General features: G+C 44.9%; 1 protein-coding gene across 1 annotated transcript; it reads right to left on the reverse strand.

Annotated features, from left to right (window-relative positions):
• Positions 1 to 2,666: 2,666 nt before the first annotated feature.
• Positions 2,667 to 12,908, reverse strand: LOC117394640 (uncharacterized). The gene is made up of 23 exons (XM_059020743.1): positions 12,811 to 12,908; positions 12,414 to 12,466; positions 12,098 to 12,190; positions 11,900 to 12,024; positions 11,648 to 11,791; positions 10,822 to 10,899; positions 9,595 to 9,765; positions 9,367 to 9,463; positions 8,875 to 9,098; positions 8,381 to 8,534; positions 8,010 to 8,218; positions 7,765 to 7,882; positions 6,752 to 6,954; positions 6,367 to 6,484; positions 5,709 to 5,878; positions 5,286 to 5,383; positions 4,904 to 5,037; positions 4,741 to 4,788; positions 4,401 to 4,584; positions 3,778 to 3,910; positions 3,387 to 3,474; positions 3,170 to 3,268; positions 2,667 to 2,803 (listed from the first exon to the last, which is right to left on the reverse strand). The coding sequence occupies exons 1-23, from the start codon at positions 12,840 to 12,842 to the stop codon at positions 2,688 to 2,690; spliced, it is 2,889 nt and encodes a 962-aa protein (XP_058876726.1). The 5' UTR covers positions 12,843 to 12,908; the 3' UTR covers positions 2,667 to 2,687.
• Between the last annotated feature and the right edge of the window lie 6,881 nt (positions 12,909 to 19,789).

Genomic DNA, 19,789 nt, shown 5'->3' on the forward strand with positions numbered 1-19,789 from the left:
GTGTGGATATCAAAGCGCTTGCATTCTCTGGTTTATTTTGACGTTGATCAACATGTGGAATCGGTTATTTAGCTTTTCTGTTTGAAAAGTCGCTACACACCCTTAAGAAGTAGACAGAAGAGGAAGAATAACAATGTTACCTTAGTTTGACGACTTCTATCACATTGTGTACAAGTGGCATGTACGGTTTTATTCCCAACACATTTGCTGTAAGGAAGTTTCAGACTTTTGATACTGGTACAGATGGGAATTCTAAATCATTTAGTTTTGCCGCTGCTACATGGCAAAAACAGCTAAACTCTTTGCGCTATACAGAGATGCTTGGTAGTTTCAAACAAGTTTTTCTAACGTGTACATTTGAGAGGAACGGTAGTTCCTCGTAGAATGGATAGACAAAATACACAGCCCCTCCCTGGATTTGAACTAATAATTAACCAATACAGCAGTCCTAGTAGCAGGTTCCCAATATACAATGGCTTTCCTCCCTTCCTTTTCTCTAGGGCAGTGGTTCTCAACCCTGGTCGTTTTTGTTCCAACCGAGCTCTCAATTACTTAACTGAACCCTTAATGGAACTAAACCAAGCTTTTTCCTTTTTTGAAAAAAAAGAGAAAGGGAGATTAAAGTTAAATATAAAAAGGAACTTTAATTCTCCAACATTTAAGTTAATCAATTTAAAAAGCCAAATTATTCATTCCATTCCAGTACTGAGCTCAGTTGGAACAAGACACACCAGGACAGTGGGTCCCCAGGACCAGGGTTGAGAAGCACTGCTCTAGGGGATTGTCATGGAATTAAATCTTATTTGCACAACAGCAGTGCTAGCTATAAAAACAGGTTACAACTTACCCCTCCACTAACGAGGAAGGCAATGCTTCCTCCTAGGAGTACATGTTAGTACGGATTGCGAGGGGGGAATAAAAACGTATTCAATTTATAAACCGCAAAAACGTGGCTTGCCTGTGAACACTGTGGTAAACTGGACCAAATCATTACACTATGATACCGTTCCCTTGAAACGGCAAAAGGTGTACAGGCATGTAAAAAAAGGTCTAGGTTACCGATAGAGATCTCGTCACCCTCAACCAACGCTTGAGTCACAAATTTTTTACTGCAAACTGCTCTGGCCTGGTTCTCCTCCTACCTCTCCAACCGCACTTATCAGGTAACCTGGCGTGGAACAACCTCCACACCTCACCCTCTCTTAACTGGAGTCCCCCAAGGGTCAGTCTTGGGTCCTCTCCTGTTCTCTCTCTACACCCGCTCCCTGGGCCCCCTCATCGCATCCTATGGTTTCTCATACCATTTCTATGCTGATGATGCTCAGATTTTCCTCTCCTTCCCCACCTCTGACTCCACCATCTCCTCCCGTATCTCTACCTGTCTGTCTGCTATTTCCTCCTGGATGCACTCGCATCACCTCAAACTCAACCTCTCTAAATCTGACCTCCTTTTCTTTCCCTCCTCCTCTGATCTCTCCATCTCTGTTCCTCTGGAATCTACCACACTCTCTCCCTCAGCTAAGAACCGTGGAGTCACCCTGGACCCCTGCCTCTCTTATTCCCAGCACATCTCCACTCTGGCACGCACTTGCCGATTCTTCCTGAGCAACATCCAAAGAATCCGACCCATCCTCACCAACTATGCTACCCAGCTCCTGGTCCAGGCCCTGGTACTCTCCCGCCTAGACTACTGCAACTCCCTCCTGGCTGGCCTCCCTGCGTCCGCCACCCGTCCGCTCCAGCTCATCCAGAACTCTGCTGCCCGCCTGGAGTTCTCTCTGCCTCGCTTTGCCCACGCTACTCCGCTCGCTCCACTGGCTCCCGATCACCGCTCGCATCCAGTTCAGGTCTCTTGTACTAGCCTACAGATGCCTTGACCAGACTGCACCCAGCTACCACCAGACCCTCATCTCTCCCTACACCCCCCCTCGACCTGTCCGCTCCGCCTGCACTAGAAGACTAGCTCTACCTCCGCTACGCTCCCCTGCCTCCAGAGCCCGCTCCTTCTCCACCCTTGCTCCGCAGTGGTGGAATGACCTTCCTACAGATGTCAGGACTGCCCAGTCCCTGACCACATTCCGGCGCCTCCTTAAGACTCCCCTCTTCAAACAGCACCTGTAGAACTCCTCTGTTTGTATCCTGGGACACTATCACCCTTCATGTAAATGTGCTTTATTTTGCTCTTATCTGCCCCCTATTTTACTGCATTTAATCCTGTACTTCAGAATACTGTAATCTGCCAAGTGTTTAACCTGTAGTACTTTGTATTTAATCATATCCTGATGTAACTATCTGCTGTATTATCGAATTGTGGTTTGTCACACTTATACTTTGCTTGAACAAAAGTTACTGTATTTCTTGCTCTTATTGTATTACTTGTATTGTAACACTTGAAATTTGCTTACGATTGCAAGTCGCCCTGGATAAGGGCGTCTGCTAAGAAATAAATAATAACCCTCTTCACTTCATGGCTGAAAACCAAAAGGTTTAAAGCATCATTTAGTGAGCCAACAGCAGAATCCTCTCATGGTAAAGCAAGTTATTGAAAAAGGACAGTCAAAGGTTAGCTGAATAAGGCTGCAGGCATCATTTTAGCCATCCAATACCCCAGTTAATTCAGATCCATTGACCGATGCAAATGTGAAAGCTAGCCACACACGAGACAATTTCACATTCAAAGATTTTTATTAAATAGAAACCCAACATCTCATAGCTTTGGCAGCAAACACTACAACAGCAAGTAGAAGGACTCCCACTGCAACTCCCAAGACTGGAATATAGGGGACCAGAGGAGGAGTCGCACCTGAAAGCAGACAATGGCAAGCATTAGGACCCTGAGGAAGCTACACAATACCCAACGTGTGTACTGGGGGAAGAGATGCAAGTGTTGGGTACAAGAGGCAGAGCTAGTTAGCCTGGAGGGCTTAGTTTGAAAGCACAGCTACTGGTTACAGTATGTAGCGTGCCTGGGACAAGCATTTGTTTGGCTAAAACTTGCAACAGAAGAGGTCGCAAAACTACAGCCCCTGCAGATTCCCCTTTGGTGCAATACACAAAGCTTCCCATGCAAAAGCCAAAATGGCAGCAGTTTCCTAACCTTCATCACCATGCAAAGGAACGCAATTACAGGGCAGGCAGGGGATTAGTGTCTTGGTGCTTTACTGCTTACCGGCTGCTTGAACACTGGCAACTTCCCCCTCAGGAACAATTTGGACTGGTCCAGCAGAAATATAGCCTTTGACAGAGTCAGCCAGCTCAACACTGCGGGCTGGAAGACATAGCCCAAAAGAGTTAGATCCAAAAAAAAGTGCAAATTGGGAGTCTATAGAACATACAAATGGCTATCATATATCCACTGCAGGAGAGGTCAGATACACCCTGCCTACCTGATCTCTTGTCTCCAGCGATACAGGTCTTATTGCAGACACCTGCCTTTTCAGAAGCACAAACCACAGCTAGACAGTGGAAGTACATCTGCAAAACACAAAAAGGTCAGACAACAGTGTTAGAGCCCTAGTTCAGTCTCACACAGCCAACCAATATTTCAGCCTATAGAAAGCCATTTCTAGAGCAGGACTGCCCATTTCTGACCTTGGAGTCATGCCACACCAGTTCAAATAGGGAGCTACTTCAGGGTCTAGATGGAGGTTTAAACTATCGTTTGACATGGGAGCTTTCTTCCCCCACCCCAAACCTAGAGTAGATGGCCGTGTATTAACCAGAGGGTGAGAATGCAGATCAAAAGGCTCGGATTGAGCTCACTGAAAAGTTACCAACCTGTTGCCACAGGGCACGGTTTGCAACAGACTGAGCCTGGACCTCAAGCCTCTTGAGGTGGTGGGGGCTCTTGGTGAGAGCGCTGGCAGACACTGGGTGGAACCGGATCTTGGAGTCGCCACTGACCAGGCAGCTGCAGAAAAAGGAGGAGACGACGACATTGGAGGCAACGCACACTGGGTTTCGTGGCATGGAGCTCGAGGGGTGAAGTACAGGACAGAGGTATTCATTTTAGGAAAATGCTGAATCCTAGCACATTAGGAAGCCTCCAAAAGACTTCCAAGTGTGTTCTACATGCAGTTCCCATCAGAGGGAAACTGCCATGGTGTGTTTTCTACCATATAATAGATGAACACCAATCAAGGCAAATGCAACTCATTTCAGAATATGAAACCAAAGCCCATTGCAATGCTGAAAAGGCCTTTGCCAGGTCACAAGTCACGTCTATCTAGGCATCCAGGTTATCATGCAATGCAAGTTACTGCAAGTCTACAGCATAGTAAGAGTAGCAAGTAAAGTTTAGACCGCTACCAAGCACACATTTTAAAAGCTGGCATAAATGACAATGAAACTCCAGCTCAATACCATCTGCCTGCTTACTCTCGTCACCCCCACCCCCTTACCCGTCAGTGACCAGGTCCCATTGAGGGGTGGCGTCCAGTTCAGGGGTCTCTGTGGCCCAGCAGTCCCGCAGGATGAGGTGGTCAGCCAGGTTCTGGTGGTGGAGGAGCACAACCTCCAGGAACAAGGGCTCCAGCCCAGACTTGGACACTGGGAACTCCCGATAGAACTGGGAGAAGGTCACATCTGGCGGGAAGGAGAAAGGTTGACTGAGCGCCCATCACTGCTATGCTTTTAAAGCGCATTGTGTACAGCCACCATTCCTGGTGGGTTATGGATGAAAGACTACAGAACCTGGCCATTAAAGGTAGGTGGGTATGAAGGGGTGTACCAGGTACCAACCTCTTGCTAGACGGGCCTTCAGATTCAGAACGTCTCTGGCTTTGTGGCCTGGGAAATCAAGAAATGGAGTCATAGTAGTAGGTGGATACTGGTAGTCAGGATAAAAGTTGACCAACACTGTCCCGGGACCGGGCAAGTTAAAACTAGGCACTAGAAGCCATACCTCTCTGCTCAGAGCTGTAAGGATAGAACTCCAGGGATCCAAGACTTTTTTTAGAGTAGGGGGCAGGGACAGCCTTCCTTTCAGCTAGCAATTTCATGGTGTCATTGAGGGGGTAGCGGCAACGGATGGTCAGCCTACGGGAGACACGTTGCACAGAACCACTTCATTGGAGCAGTATTGGATAAGTCTACCAAGGTCTTTAAAATGCAGTTGAAACACATTACTTCCAATTTGGAAAATGGTTCCTTCAGAGTTAAATCTTCACAGGAAGTATACCATTATCTATTGGGCAGCATGCCCCAAGTCTAAAAAGTCAGTATCGAGAGGTGCCAGTGTAGGCCCATTTCAGGCCTTCTAGAAGTGCAGGACTCCTCATGCTCACCTGTATTCAGAGTCCCTGGTGATGACTGGAGCATTGGCTGGGAACAGAGCTCTGGTATACACCACCTCATTCTCATAGATCAGGTAGTTCTCCACAATCTGAAACATTGCCATATCAAGCCATTAGTACAAAGCACCCCCACCCACTACTAGAAATTAGAATAGTAGCCCCATTTGAAAGAAATCTGTATGCCAATAGCACATTTAAAAAAAAAAGACACAACAGGAGTTGTCACTTGTCAAACATGCAATTTTAAAAACAGTTCAAGGGGAAGCAATCTTGTAGTAGTTTTTACTAGGGCAGACATGCAAGGCTAGTCCACAGCACTTTTAGGGATATGTATTGCATCTAGTACAGTCCACCAATACAAGACCTGTATAAAGGGCTATTGCACGAGTCTACAGCACCATGCAGGAAACCCACCTTGCTCCTGGTCCCACACGTGTTGACACTGAAGGTAAAGAGAGCCCTGGTTGAGTCAAACTCTTTGGGTTTGCAGGTCTTATCCAGCAGGGTGGTCTTGCTGGGTTCCACTACTGGTATGGGCTCCATGGTGACAGCCACCACCGTCATCACACCATTAGGCATGCACACTGAAGAGAATGGGGTGAAGTTGAAGCATTCCATGAGAACTTGCTGCATGAACCAGTTCAAGATTGCCACACCAAATCGTGTACCAAGTGGCCTCGAGACGATACCTACAGCTATGGCCAAAAGTGCTGCGGGACCCTGTAGAATTAATTTTGCTTCAGGTCAAACAAAGCCTGCCGAATACTAAAGGATCACACTGTGGTGCAGGTACTGGTAGAAGCCTTCACCAATATGCATAGAGACCTGACCGCAGACCAAGAGGCCAGGTAGACCATTTAGAAGTTGGGCAAGTGGCACTAGGGATTGTTGCAAGCAATATGCGATCAAGTGGAATACTCTCTACAGCAATGGAGAAGGAGTCAGGAATACGACTAAAGCATATATATTAGAAATTGTTTAGTCAACACGTGTAGAAAATGGCAAGGCATGGAAGCAGGGAGGTGCAGAGCACCAAGACAGAAAGTCAAGCCCACTTTGTGGAGCTACTTACCTAGCAGCTGCTTGGTAGGAAACTGACAGCGCTGTACAGCTGACAGCACTGCCGAGAGTGTCCCAATATTGATTAGGGTCAGTTCTACTCGAACAAAGAGGCCTCGGAGAGAGATATCCTGGAAAAGAGGGAGACAAGAAACACTGGAAAAAACATCCCAGTTTGATGGCACACCAACAGAGGGGCAGGCTTTCCAACCTAGTCATGCAGGGATAACTACAGATTTAACAAGGCTCAGGTTTGCTCACACACACCTAAACAAAGGAAAAAAAAAAAAAAAAAACACCTCAAACGCAGAACGAGAATGTAATCCTACAAAACACCCAGTTCAGCCTCTAGGGAGGCTCTGCCAAGTACATTCCTAATGGCCCCCAGAAATGTGTACCTCATAGATGCAGCCGATACTGAAGAGCGGCACCTCTAGAATAAACTTGGTCTGGTTGGTGAGGATGTAGCCCCGTTGAGCCGCCAGCTCAGAGGTAAGCTGGTGTTTCTCAATGTACATGGCCCAGAGGTGGTCCATGTTCCCACGCGTCACTTCAAAGACTAGGCTCTTTTCAGTACAAGAGCCCTTGATCACAGGAAGTACTGGGGAGGCAAGAGAAGAGTCAAGAGCCTGAAGTGTATGCCAATAAACTACCAACCACACCTTCAGTAATGGTCAGGCGTCAACAGTTCAAGCTTCAGCAGAGTGCTGGCAGTCTTCTTTGGGCAGCAGTGCTTTAATGAACATCATTTCTCTCAAACAGCAAGTGCCAATAGGGGTGCATATTTGTTAGTGTGGGAGGTGTATGCAAATCCCAAGAAAGGTGACAGCATGCTAGCAGCAAGCATTTCTGGGAGGCTTTCAAGAGCTTGCAAACTAGCTCAATTGAAAAAAAAAAAAAAAAAGGGGAGACACCTTCATGATGGAATTCCCTGGGTGGGCACACAACCAGTGCACCAATCCTTTGGTTGAGAGACTTGGTCTAGTCCAGGGATGTCAACTCCAGCCCGAGGGTCGTCATGCCAAAACTCTCAATTAACAATTGATCTAATTTGTTGAATTATCAAACATTAAGGTCTTTTACAGTTGAGGGTTTTAGAAATGCACTGGATTCAAGGTACACTACCTATGAAGCATTGAGGCCTGAAGAGAAGTGTTGAATGTGTCCAGTTAATCATCATTAGACCCATTAAGTAATTTGCTCTTATTGTATTACTTGTACTGCAACACAAGAAATGTATTTGCTTACGATTGTAAGTCGCCCTGGATAAGGGCATCTGCTAAGAAATAAAATAATTGAGAGCTCAGGGGGAACGAAAGCCAGAAAACACTGTAGCCCGCCAGGAACAGAGTTTGACACCCCTGGTCTAATCAGTCAGTGCTCAGGGACACTTCCCAGCCCCAATACTTACCGACATCCTTAATCTGACACACAATGGTGGCAGGGTGGAAATAAGGCGCATTCTCAGGGATGATGTTCAAGGTGTAGTTGATATTCAATGTGAACTCCCTCACACCATTGCCAATATACTGCCAGAGAACAACAAATGGTGTAAAGAAGCAGTACAGTTGCTGACTGTTACTGGAGAATAGACCGGTACAGCTTGGGTCTTAAGCTTTTCAATCCATCAACATATAGGCATGCTTTCATCCCTACCTTTTGTGGGATGAGGGGGTGGGTGAAGGGGACCTTCAAGACAAAAGACTTGGTGCCATTGGGGTGCTGGACCTCAGTTAGCACAATGCCTTGGTTGATGGCCTCAGGAAGGGTCAGAGGAACCCCATTGATGGTGAAGTTCTTCAGCTCAACATCAGGGTTGAAGATGCCAAGGGTCACTGTGAAGACCTTTTCTGCTGGGATGGTATCTACAAACACAGGCATTTAGGAGGTTAAGATGGAGGAGGGTTTGCATTACAGATTTAAAGCCAGGGCTAGTGTTTTAGTCCAGGACGTCCCCCACTGCATTACACATTGGCACCACAGCAAGGCCATTAAATGCCATGCTGGAAAGCAGGCAGCGTACTCACTGTTGACGACAAAGGGGGTCTCGGCAATAGAGGGGGTGCGGACTGGCTTGAAAGAACGGTGCTGGGTCGCTTCCCACAGGTCATCTGCCCACTGGTGCTCAAGGTACAGGTCAATGGCGTAGATCCGGTTGTACTGGTTATTTATAACACGACTCTGAAGAGACAGAAGGGCATGGTCACAAAAGTAAAGCAGGAGGTGGACTCCATTAAAAGCATGCAGAACCAAGGCTGGAAAGGAAGGGTCATTGGCCAACGTGTAGATTAAAACCAGGATTTACTCAGGGTCAGCTAAACTTCACTCTGCCACAGGAGCATTTCCCAGGTGTCTGGGATATCAGAAGCAGGTGTACTGTCAAAGTGCTCATCTAGAGAAACACCAAGGGCACGCAATCTAGGGGGTAGAGAGAGTCTGCAACACATCCAGAACCTGCCTGGTTGTCAGTGAAGGAACGCCAGAGCTAAACTCCCCCCCTGCCCCCCCCCCCCCCCGTTACCTTCAGGTAGCCACCCTCCGCGCCATAAGGAACAGAGATTCCTATGAAGGTCTCATTGACTTTCAGTTCATAGTTCCGTCTCTGGATAGTGGCAAGGTCAAGCAGCTCCCCCTCCACACCCATGGCAATACCCTTGTCCTGGAACTTCTCTATATGCAGGACCAGTGGAGTGAGGACTCTGGGTGCAACCCAAGCCAAATGTGTACCATCAAAAGTGCCAAGATCTAGGAGGGAAAAGACAGTTGGATTTAAAAACTTGTATCCATTAGGAATTTCTGTATAAAAGGAAGTGCAAGCAGATGGCAATCAATATGCCATGATCATGGCCCTTGTTTGTAGAATTCTGTAGTGCTAGCATGCAGAGATGTTCCTTTTGTAACCTAGTAGAAGTAACTGCACTAGTAATTGTCCAGTTAAAAAGAGGACCACACCATGGCAGTCGTTTTACATGGCCTCTGGACCATGGCAAGATAGCCAAGCTTTAGATCTTACTCTTGGTACAGGCAGCAGAAGTGTCCACCAATAGCAGCATCCACCTTTGCTTGTAGAAGACAGTTGCCCGGATTGCTTCCACTTGGATTCCATTAACCTGGAAGAACATGGCATGAACTCACAGGCACAGAAGCAATACAAGTGTGCTTGGAGACACTGATGGAGCAATATGGACCTCTGCTAAAAACAGAACCCGATATTTTAATAGTGCTTTTGGAGAGGTCTTACTGTAAGCATTTCTGATTCCGGCATGTTATAGGGCGAGCGGAAGAGGATCCTACTGGAGGTGGAGTTGATCATGTAGCCCCGAGACTGGGCCACGGAGGCATTCATGGATTTTGCTGGCTGTCCGGTCTTGTGGAACACAACCTGCCACACCGACAGGATAGCTTCCTGGGCCTGGAACACAGGAGAGACAGCAGCTGGTCAGAAGGTCTAGGGGCTAGTCTGGTTTTATGGGACTGGGGTAGGAGGCAAGAAGCCAAGTTGACTGGGAAAGTGTGGAGTGATTTTAGCTAGACAAGTTATGAAGCTTAAAGACATTTCACACTTGCATAGATTAGCAGCAAGTCACAAGCTTGCATAGAAGACAGACTAGGACTGAAACATAGGCACTTCATATACACCCAATTAGGGACACGGTTGTGCACGAGAGACCAATCGGTGGGGAGGTCCAAGTGTGATGGTCTAGTTGCTACAGAACTCCGCTGCCAGTGAGGGATTGATGGAAACAGGACTCCACAGCAATACGTTGATCAAGTCCCAAGGCCTCACTTGGTGCCCTTCTTGCAAGCCCATCCTAATAGGCCAACGTGCATGGTCTTGCAGGAATGGCCACATGTTGCTTATGTCACAACAGCTTTCTTGCACAATGGGAGAGTCATGCCTTATTCCCCAGACCCAAGCCCAATTAAACATTTGTGCGATGAACTTGGGCGGCCTGTGGCTTCTAGGGCTCGGAGACCACTGAACAGGCAGATGCTTATCCACGCATGACAAGAGGAATGGGCCAGGATTCCACAAGACAACATCCGAAACCTGGTGCAAAGCATGCGTACTGCTTCCAACAGTGGCCACACATTCTAGCCTGTGACTAGCATAACTTCAGATGGTAAAATATCAATTGTTGGTCAGCACAGTAGAGTCACTGCACCGAGACAACATGTCATTTTTCAAATGCATTTTATCCCAATATGAGAGATAGACTTGATGCTCATTCATACATATATGGCAGCATGAGCATTTGCATCAGACATCATGTTATATTAAAAGATGAGCTATATCTTTTGTTAAATTAGCAATATAGGACAGGTTGCAGAAAGACACAAGCCAATAGTCCTGCTCACAGCAGCCAACAAGATGCTACTGCAAGCTGGATAACAGCTTGTAAGCACCCTATACAATTGCCATGCTGCATGAACATCTTCAGACCAAAACAGGAGTGACTTAACTTACTGCAGGGAGAGCAGCTTGCCAGTCTTCAGTATCCATCCCCTCCTGAGCAATAACTGGCACATTTCTCCTTACAGATATCTAAAGATGACAAGGGGATAACGTTATACAATCATTTAGGTTCAGACCTCCCTATAGCTTAAAGATGATCTAGCAGCCCGTCACTTCTGAGAAGTACATGGCTAGATCAGCCAAGAGGAACCCCGATAGGAGGTATTGGGCTCTGAAGTCACAACCAGATAGAATTAAGCCATGCAGCAAGAAGTCTGCCGAGAATTTGATACAAGCTTCTGAAGGAGTACAAGGGACAACTGTAAACAATCATGGACACTGCAGTTTAGCAACACCAACAGTGGCAGGTTGCATTTGTTTACTGGGTTTGGTAGAGGACTACGCATCCAGATACTGTGTATTGTTACTAGTGAAAAAAACAAAATGCACAAAGAATCATTAATTCACCTTCAGTTTAATGCTGTAAATAAAATGCACAAATATGGGAAGCAGAGGCAATGCACACCAATTTGGATTTGTTATCCAAATAAAGCACACATAGGTTTCCAAAGAGATTCTACAATACTTGTAATTCAATTATTGTTTGGTATAATGTCCTAAACCAGTTTCAGTTGCAACATGTTGACAAAATATGGGGAAATATTGGTTGAATTAAAGTATTGTTTTATTAAAACTGGTACCACAGTGGCACAAAAAGGTAGTTTAAAAAGAAAAGAATCTGCAGAAGGATAATGGACCAAAGGGTGAGGCATTATTGTGGGCAATGTATTATAGCTAGTGGGAGTACAGGTCAAACCCAGGACTGGAGAGGTCTTACCTCCATGTAGTTCTCTTCACAGACGATTTCGCGGGGGTACCACTGCTTGGTAGTACTGCACGTCATAGAGAACGGGTAGTAAGTCTCTCTGCTGAACTGGTCGATGCGAACGAAACGGAACCTCAAGCTAAACTCCGAATCACTCTAAAAAAGAGAGAAAAGCCATTAGTTTACAAGGCGACACTGTCGCTTGTAATAATGCTGGCATACATACGGAGCTGGCCGTGTGAAGTGTGACCGCACAGGACTCACATTGCTGGAGACGTGACAAGCAAAGAAAGAAGCCCTGAATATCAGGTCGCCGGGGATATTAACAGAGTAGGTAAAGCCACAGGATGCGGCGTATCTATCGTCCAGAGGGTGAATGCCGTCGTTACCTAAACACAAAAAAGGCTTAATTGGATGTTGAGGCATCCTACAAATACAAGTTACCGATCAAATCATATTTACCAATGATATCGAAGCGAAAGTTCCCGCCAATTAGGAAGCTTCTTTTCGTCGTCAGCCAGAAGTATCGGTCCCGACACTCATTAACAAAGGTCCCTGCGGGCAAAGAGGCGAGAGACTTACTCTCACTTGCAGTGGTTCAATAACTATTCAGAGCACTAACCGGTTTTAATAACGAACACAACGTTGGTTATGCGGCAAATACAGTGCGCTTTTAAGAGCAAGACCGTGCTTGTAACATTTCAGACAAACTTCCCGTTTAAGCAGGTCAAGTGGCAGCTACAAAAGACCACGGAACAATTAAATAAACGCCACTTACCTGGTGGCGCTTGCGCCTTCGCATCCAAAGGTAACAGCATACACAATACAACTCTGAGGATGAAAAAAATACATGCAAGAAGTGTTATTCAGACACACGCTGTATCCTACACAAACTCGGGTGTACTCAAGACACTGCATACCTTTACACGGCAACGCAAGAACAAAACATATCGAAATGAAATACAGCAACGCAAAATCATTGTATTTATCTTGCTCTTAATTGTATTATTACTTGTACTGGGATACTTGAAATGTATTTGCTTATGATTGTAATTCGCCATGGATAAGGGCGTCTGGTAAGAAATAATAATAATAATAATAATAACGCAAGCATCTAAAACCGCGTAGCCATTAAAGACATAAACAAACCAAACACTATAACACATCAAACTCACCCTAAAAGGAGTTTACAATCCATGATACCCATCCTTCGTGCCAAAGCCAGCAACCAACCCACAAGCTGCACAGCGTGTATTTATAATAAAGAAACCGATATACTCGAGAAGTGACTGGTTACAGGATTATAAAGTCGCCTGAATTAGCTTGCATCCAATCGGGGCGGCAGCACCTGAGTTTAATAATCCGTTTATTGGAATGATCTTAATTATTGACAAATAGGAGCGTGTTTATCATTTGCCCCCTCCCGAGGCAAAGCCGAGGAGTGTTGGGTTAATCTTCAGAGGGTTTTGATTACAACAACGGTATTTAATAATATAAATACACATAATACAGTAGCGCTAAGTAGCGTGCAATTTATACCGTTTTACTATTTCAGCCTTGAACCAGTGTTTCACCAACAGGTTCACTGATCCGAATCACCCGCAGCGCTTCATACTTTAGTGCCACAGTGGTAGATCTGCACAACCCAATGTCTTTAAAGCTAAGGCATTACAAAAATGCAACCGAACCATCAATAATAGTGACATTGTGGACAACTGCACCATTAGTTTACAGCGAAGGCAATAACCCGTAACATATTTTTGATACACATTATTAAGTAATTATTAATGCTCTCAGTTACTGTATCTTCTCAAATGTTGTTTCACTAAATGGTAAGGCATCTTGATCTCTTTGGAGTGCTTCGTAATCCATTGGTAGTAATTTAAAAATGTAAAATGAATATTGTAACAACCCCGGTGTAGGATGTTTCACGTGTTGTAATAAAGACACGACAAGCTGTTTGTGTATAGAACCATGATGAACCCCGTGACAACGCACAGGCCAAGGGTAAAACAGTAACTAGATCAATAAGCCACAAGGTGGCGTAGTTTACATAATAACTCTACAACATCTCCCTTTTTATATTGGTCCACTTTCCTTAATTACCCTATAAGGGAGACACAAGCAAGAGTGAATTGACCAATCGATTACATAACACTTGGTTTGATTACTATTAGTAGTATTCATAAACACTTTTTTTTAAAAACATGCCTTTCTGAGCAGAAAAGGAAAAGAAAGGAGAGAAAAAAACACAAACAAACTTGAACTGAACCCTCCTGTAAAGTCCTAAACAGGTAACCTATTATTTTGCTGTTAGATCAGTTACAAATTGAGTCTGTCTGGTGTTCTTAACTGTCTTCCACTGCGAGAGAAGACAGGGATCTTGTCCGCAGGGAGCTGTTTCACTCCAGATGTGGTGCTGCACTCTCCTCTGGCTGGTGTGTTTGGCCCTGAAACACCAACCGGTGTGCTAACTTGCTTGAAATTCTCATCCTCGTAGCTCTCTGGAACAACAGCTGCATACTCTCCTCTTTCCTTACTTGGTCTAGCAATACTGGGGTTTGTGAGCACCTCCGTTGGGTCGTGTGCAGGCAGTCCATAGCCTTGTGCAGCTGGTTGTTCTGCCACTCGCAGATCCACGCGATTACGGTGGTAAAGGTTACCCTCTACATCCACCAGATAAGAGCGAGGCGCAACCCTCTGTACACAGGTACCCAGCCCCCAGCGGCCAGTCCTATCCCCAGGGAGTGGCTTCATATGGATCGGCTCACCGATGTTCAGTTCGGGTAAGTCTTTGGCAGACACATCATATGTCAATTTGGAGATCTGTTTCCTCCGACGCAGTTTCTCTAATACACTTGGCACTACGCAGGGTTCAAGTAGCTTGTTGGCTACTGGCAATGAAGTCTTCAGCCTCCTTGACATCAGGCGCTGTGCTGGACTACTCTCCATGCCCTCAATTGGCGTGTTCCTGCAATGTAGGATGGCTTTCCATGGGTCTTTGCCCTCATGCTTAAGCTTTCTTGCACAGATTCTTCACTATTTTGACAGCGGATTCAGCTTTTCCATTTGCTTGCAGGTGCCGTGGCAAAGAGGTAAGATGCTCAAACTCCCATTCAGTTGCAATTCGTCTGAATTGCTCACATGCAAATTGGGGTCCATTATTGAGATCACTCTGTCCGGTTGGCCATGTCGTGCAAACTGTGCCTTGCAACGCTTGATTGTGGCTTCAGCAGACAAGTCCGGGAGCAGCTCAGTCTCCCAGAAGTCAGAGTAATGGTCAACCATTAGTAGAAACACTTGCCCTGCATAGCTGAACAGGTCCATGCTTACACTTTGCCAAGGCCGTGTAGGCAGCACATGAGACATCATGGTTTCTTTCAGCTGCAGCTGTGCATATTCATTGCAAGTTGAACAACGACTGACAAAGTCTTTGATCTCATTTTGCATGTTGGGCCAGTACAGGGTATCGCGTGCCTGCCTGTAGCATGCTTCCCTACCAATGTGGCTTGAGTGTATGCGTGTCAGCATCTCTGGTCTTAATGATTTTGGAATGATGACCCTCGGCCCTTTGTACAGTATGCCATTCTGAATGCTTATTTCATCCCTAAATGTCCATTATTCTCTCACAAGGAGTGACACTTCTTCCTTTAAGTCTGGCCAACCAGCCAAGACTGCCGACTTTAGCGCTTGCAAACTTTCATCAATCTCTGTATGCTGTCTTATCTGGAGCAACCGCTGATCCGTGACATTTAAATAGCCAGTTTGGTTAATCTGTGCTATGTCATACTGCTCCTGCTGCACACTGCAAACTGTGTGTCGCTCCTGCTCAGCATTGGACATGCCATCTGCTGCTGTTGCTCTGCTGAGTGTGTCACTGATGTACATCTCAGGGCCAGGTTTATAGACAACATTGAGGCTGTAGTTCTGTAATGTGAGCAGCATGCTTTGAAGGCGCTTGGGTGCGCTCAGTAGAGGCTTATTGAAAATAGATATCAATGGCTTATGGTCAGTTTCTGCAGTGATCACGTCGTGGCCATAGAGATAGTGATGGAAGCCCTGGCAGGCAAACGCTATGCTCAGACATTCCTTTTCAATCTGAGCATAGCCTTGCTCAGTCGGGGTCAGCGCCCTAGATGCAAATGCAACAGGCTGGCCTTCTTGTAGTAGGCAGCATCCAAGCCCACTTTTGCTTGAATCACTCTGAATAGTGGTTTTGTAACATCATAATACTGCAGCACAGGCGTAGCTGTGACCAAGCGTTTGATGTGATCAAACCTCTTATAGGCGTGGCATGAATTTTGCCAGGTAGGTGACAAACCCAATGAAGCACTGAACCGATTTGACATCCATCGGCTGTAGCATCTCCCGTATGGCTCTGATCTTCTCAGGGTCAGCTTTAAGACCCTCTGAGGACAGAATGTGGCCATGGAAGCGAACCTCTTTAACATTAAATTGCAGTTTCTTCAAACTAAGCCTCAGTTTTATTTGCCTGCAGCGATCTATCAGTGCCAGCAGTTTGCTGTCATGATCGCGCTCTGCTTCCTCATCTGTATCCCCACAGCCAACCACAAGGATGTCACCAGGGGGTCCAGAAAGTTGTCATGTAGCTGCTCTCATCATCTAATTTACACTGCAAAAATGCATCACACGCATCAACAAGCGTGAACACCCGTGCTTTAGGTAGTTTGTACAAGACATCCTCAAGTGTTGGCATGATGTAGTGAGATCTCCTCAGTGCTTGGTTCAGAAACTTTGGATCTATGCAAATCCTCAGCTTTTCAGACTTCTTCACAATTACCATGTTGCTTATCCAATCAGTTGGTTCAGTCACTGGTGCGATATGTCCATCTGCTTCATGTTTGTCTAGCTGAGCCTTTACTGCCGGCTTGATGGCAACTGGCACATTGCGTGGTGCACATTGAACTGGAGAGACATTTGGGTCAAGGTCAAAATGAACCTCTCCTGGTACAGATTCTACTGGCCCATTAAACACATCATCGTACGCCTTTGTTAGCAGCTGCTTCGTCAAGGATCCCTTCAAGTGATGGTCCACCTTGTGGAGCTCGGCATGGAGAATTGTATCAGACCCAGGCTCTCACATGTTGAGCCGGACAACAGAGGTTTCTGACTGGCTTCCACAATTTCAAACTCAAGCTTGTGTGTATGTCCACGTATTATACACTCTGTCCTGAAGATTCCCAGACTTCATCAGTTCGCCTGAGTACATCTTCAGTCTAGTGTCACTTGGCAGGAGTCGGGTCCCAGGTGCTAATTTCATTTTGTCTGTCAGGCTCATTACATCACATGTTGCCCCAGAATCAAGCTGACAGGGTTGGAATTTTTAATTTAATTTTAAAGTGACAAACCATTTATTTTCTTTGGACCGCACAGCACCAATGCATTCACTGCTATAAATTCCTTCAGCATTACGTGGATCTTCATCATCTGAAGATGTGCCCTCTAAGGTGTGCAGCTTCCTTGTTGGTGTTCGTCGTTTACCTGACAGGCATACTCTATCAAAATGATCTGTGCCTCCACAAGACCTGCATGTCTTCCCATGAGCTGGACACTGCTCTTTCACTCGTTGGTGTGCATTACCACAGTGCTTACATATTGAGTTGGTTGCAGGGGTGCTGAGCAGGTGGCTATTTTGCTGTGATTTGGTCCCATGGCCAGCCCTGATATGCTGCCGCTGTACTGCAGTATTGACACTGTCGCTCTGCTGCCTGTCCTGCTCCATGGCTTTCATGCGTTTGCGGGTGAGCTCCGCTGTGTGGCACATTTCAGTAGCTGTGTTCAAGGTTAAGCCCCGTTCTCGTAGGAGACAATGACGCGTGCTCTCACTTGCTATGTCAATAACAATTTTGTCCCAAATTAACTCATCCCTCAGAGCGCCATATTCACATGTTGCTGCTTTTTCTCTCAGTCGCGTAACAAAGTTGTCAAACGATTCTCCTTCATCTTGTTTGCAGCAGCCAAACACATATCTTTCAGAAATCACCTTTTTTGCGGGTCTGAAGTAGACTTCTAATGCATTTAGTACGGCTGTAACATCCTTTTGCTGCTCCGCTGAGAGATTAAGATTATGTTTATAAACATGCCGGCATTCGCTGCCCATCATCCTTCTCAGAGCAGCCGCTTGTACTTCTGCAGACTTCTCATCCAAGCCTATTGCTGAGGAATAATCTTCAAATTCCGCTCGGAAATTTTCCCAGCTGCCGCTCCAATCGCCGCTCATTTCCATTCCCTCGGGGGGTGGGATGCTGTTGGCAGTTGCCATGATGCTTATCGCTTGCCTCTCTGAGCTTCCAGTCAGCAGTACTGCAAATTCTACAAACAACACAGTCCTTGGCTGCTACTCACAAGTCCATGCGGTCACCGTGCTCTGAAAGCGCTGTCCTTTAAACAAGTGGCTTTATTTTGTGTCTAGCCACTTCTGACACCATGTTTCACGTGTTGTAATAAAGACACGACAAGCTGTTTGTGTATAGAACCATGCTGAACCCCGTGACAACGCACAGGCCAAGGGTAAAACAGTAACTAGCATGCATAGCGTAATGTGGTATAACAATAAGCCACAAGGTGGCGTAGTTTACATAATAACTCTACAAAATAGGACGCCCAAAACACTCCACGTCATAAAAGACTAGTGTTTTGAATGTAAATTGCTAACACACTGAGTGTAACGAGCATACGTTCAAAACACTCCCTTTCAGAAAAAACAAAAATACATATTTTTGTATAGAAAACGTTTTTTACAAAACTCTATGTTGTTGTGTTCTCACAGCAAAAAGTTTGTTTGCATCGGAAATCCTGAAATGAACTTAGCTCCGGGTGGCATAGCAGCAATGTCATTTTTGACATATTCTCAGCTGTGTAGTCTCTTGCACACTGAAACACAGCCAGCAGAGCTAGCACAGCGTATTGTTATTTGCTCGTATTGAGGAGTAGCCTACAGGTACCGATAATTGTTCCGGCTGTTGTGTATTCTGAATAGCAGTTACTGTGATATTATTTTTGAACTGCTTTATCCTCAAATCACAACTGAAATAGCAAGAAACAAAATCTATCAGGTCGGCAATGAAAAAACATCCATTCCCGGGTCTTCATTTAACAACTTTTTTTTGTTTGTTTGTCGACTCAGCATTCTTCTCCCGTTACTTGGACTATAGCACATTTACACAGGTAAGTATAATTGTTTCGCACGCAAAACTATTCAATTTTAATACATTCATAACACAATAACAATTGAATGGTGTGGGAAGACGTACAATAAATTTATTGGTAAAGAATATATTGCAGTTCACAAATTAGGGGACAGGGGGCGCCTGAAGTCTATTCAATAATATGCAGATGTTTATATCTATATCTCTATCTATCTATCTATCTATCTATCTATCTATCTATCTATCTATCTATATATATATATATATATATATATATATATATATATATATATATATATATATATATATATATATATCTGGGTTATTTTATTTTATATTTTACTGAAAACAGTCCAATAAAATCAATTGTGCATATTTAAAAATATTTATTTTCAAATATAACAATACGTGTCAGAAACCTATTTGTGTTTTGGTGTACATTTGTTCTATTTTAATTAATCTATTTTAATCTATTTTAGTTTTTTCAACTAAAATAGATTAACAGTTATAAAGTACGCCGAAATTAGTAGTGGTATTAGGCTATATTTATTTTATTTAATTCGACGTAGGATCCTTGTTGGATTTTTCAACAATAGCTGGCGGTCGAAACTGGTTGCGTGGTTGTTTTCCTGGTGGTTCAAGAGGCTGTAATTCTTGATTCAATATTGCTTGGGTTTTAAATACCAATTTTGTATCTAGTAAAAAAAAAAAAAAAAAAAATCACTAAATGTATGTTCCAACAAAGCACAAGCAGTTGTTGAAATGTTCGACAAAAGAAAACTTGAATAAATTAAATATGAAAAAATGTAATAAGAAAACAAGGTATAGTTATTTGCACTTATTATCAGGGCGTCTAGACTTCAGACAGGTTATTTTCACACACATTTTGCAAAACGTCATAGCAATCGATTAATCGAAGTTCGCGTCATTTATTACACTAGTAAAATAAATAAATGCACCTCGGTGAGAATGAATCATTTCGTGT

The sequence above is a fragment of the Acipenser ruthenus genome, chromosome 3, assembly GCF_902713425.1.
Source record: "Acipenser ruthenus chromosome 3, fAciRut3.2 maternal haplotype, whole genome shotgun sequence".
NCBI lineage: Eukaryota > Metazoa > Chordata > Actinopteri > Acipenseriformes > Acipenseridae > Acipenser > Acipenser ruthenus.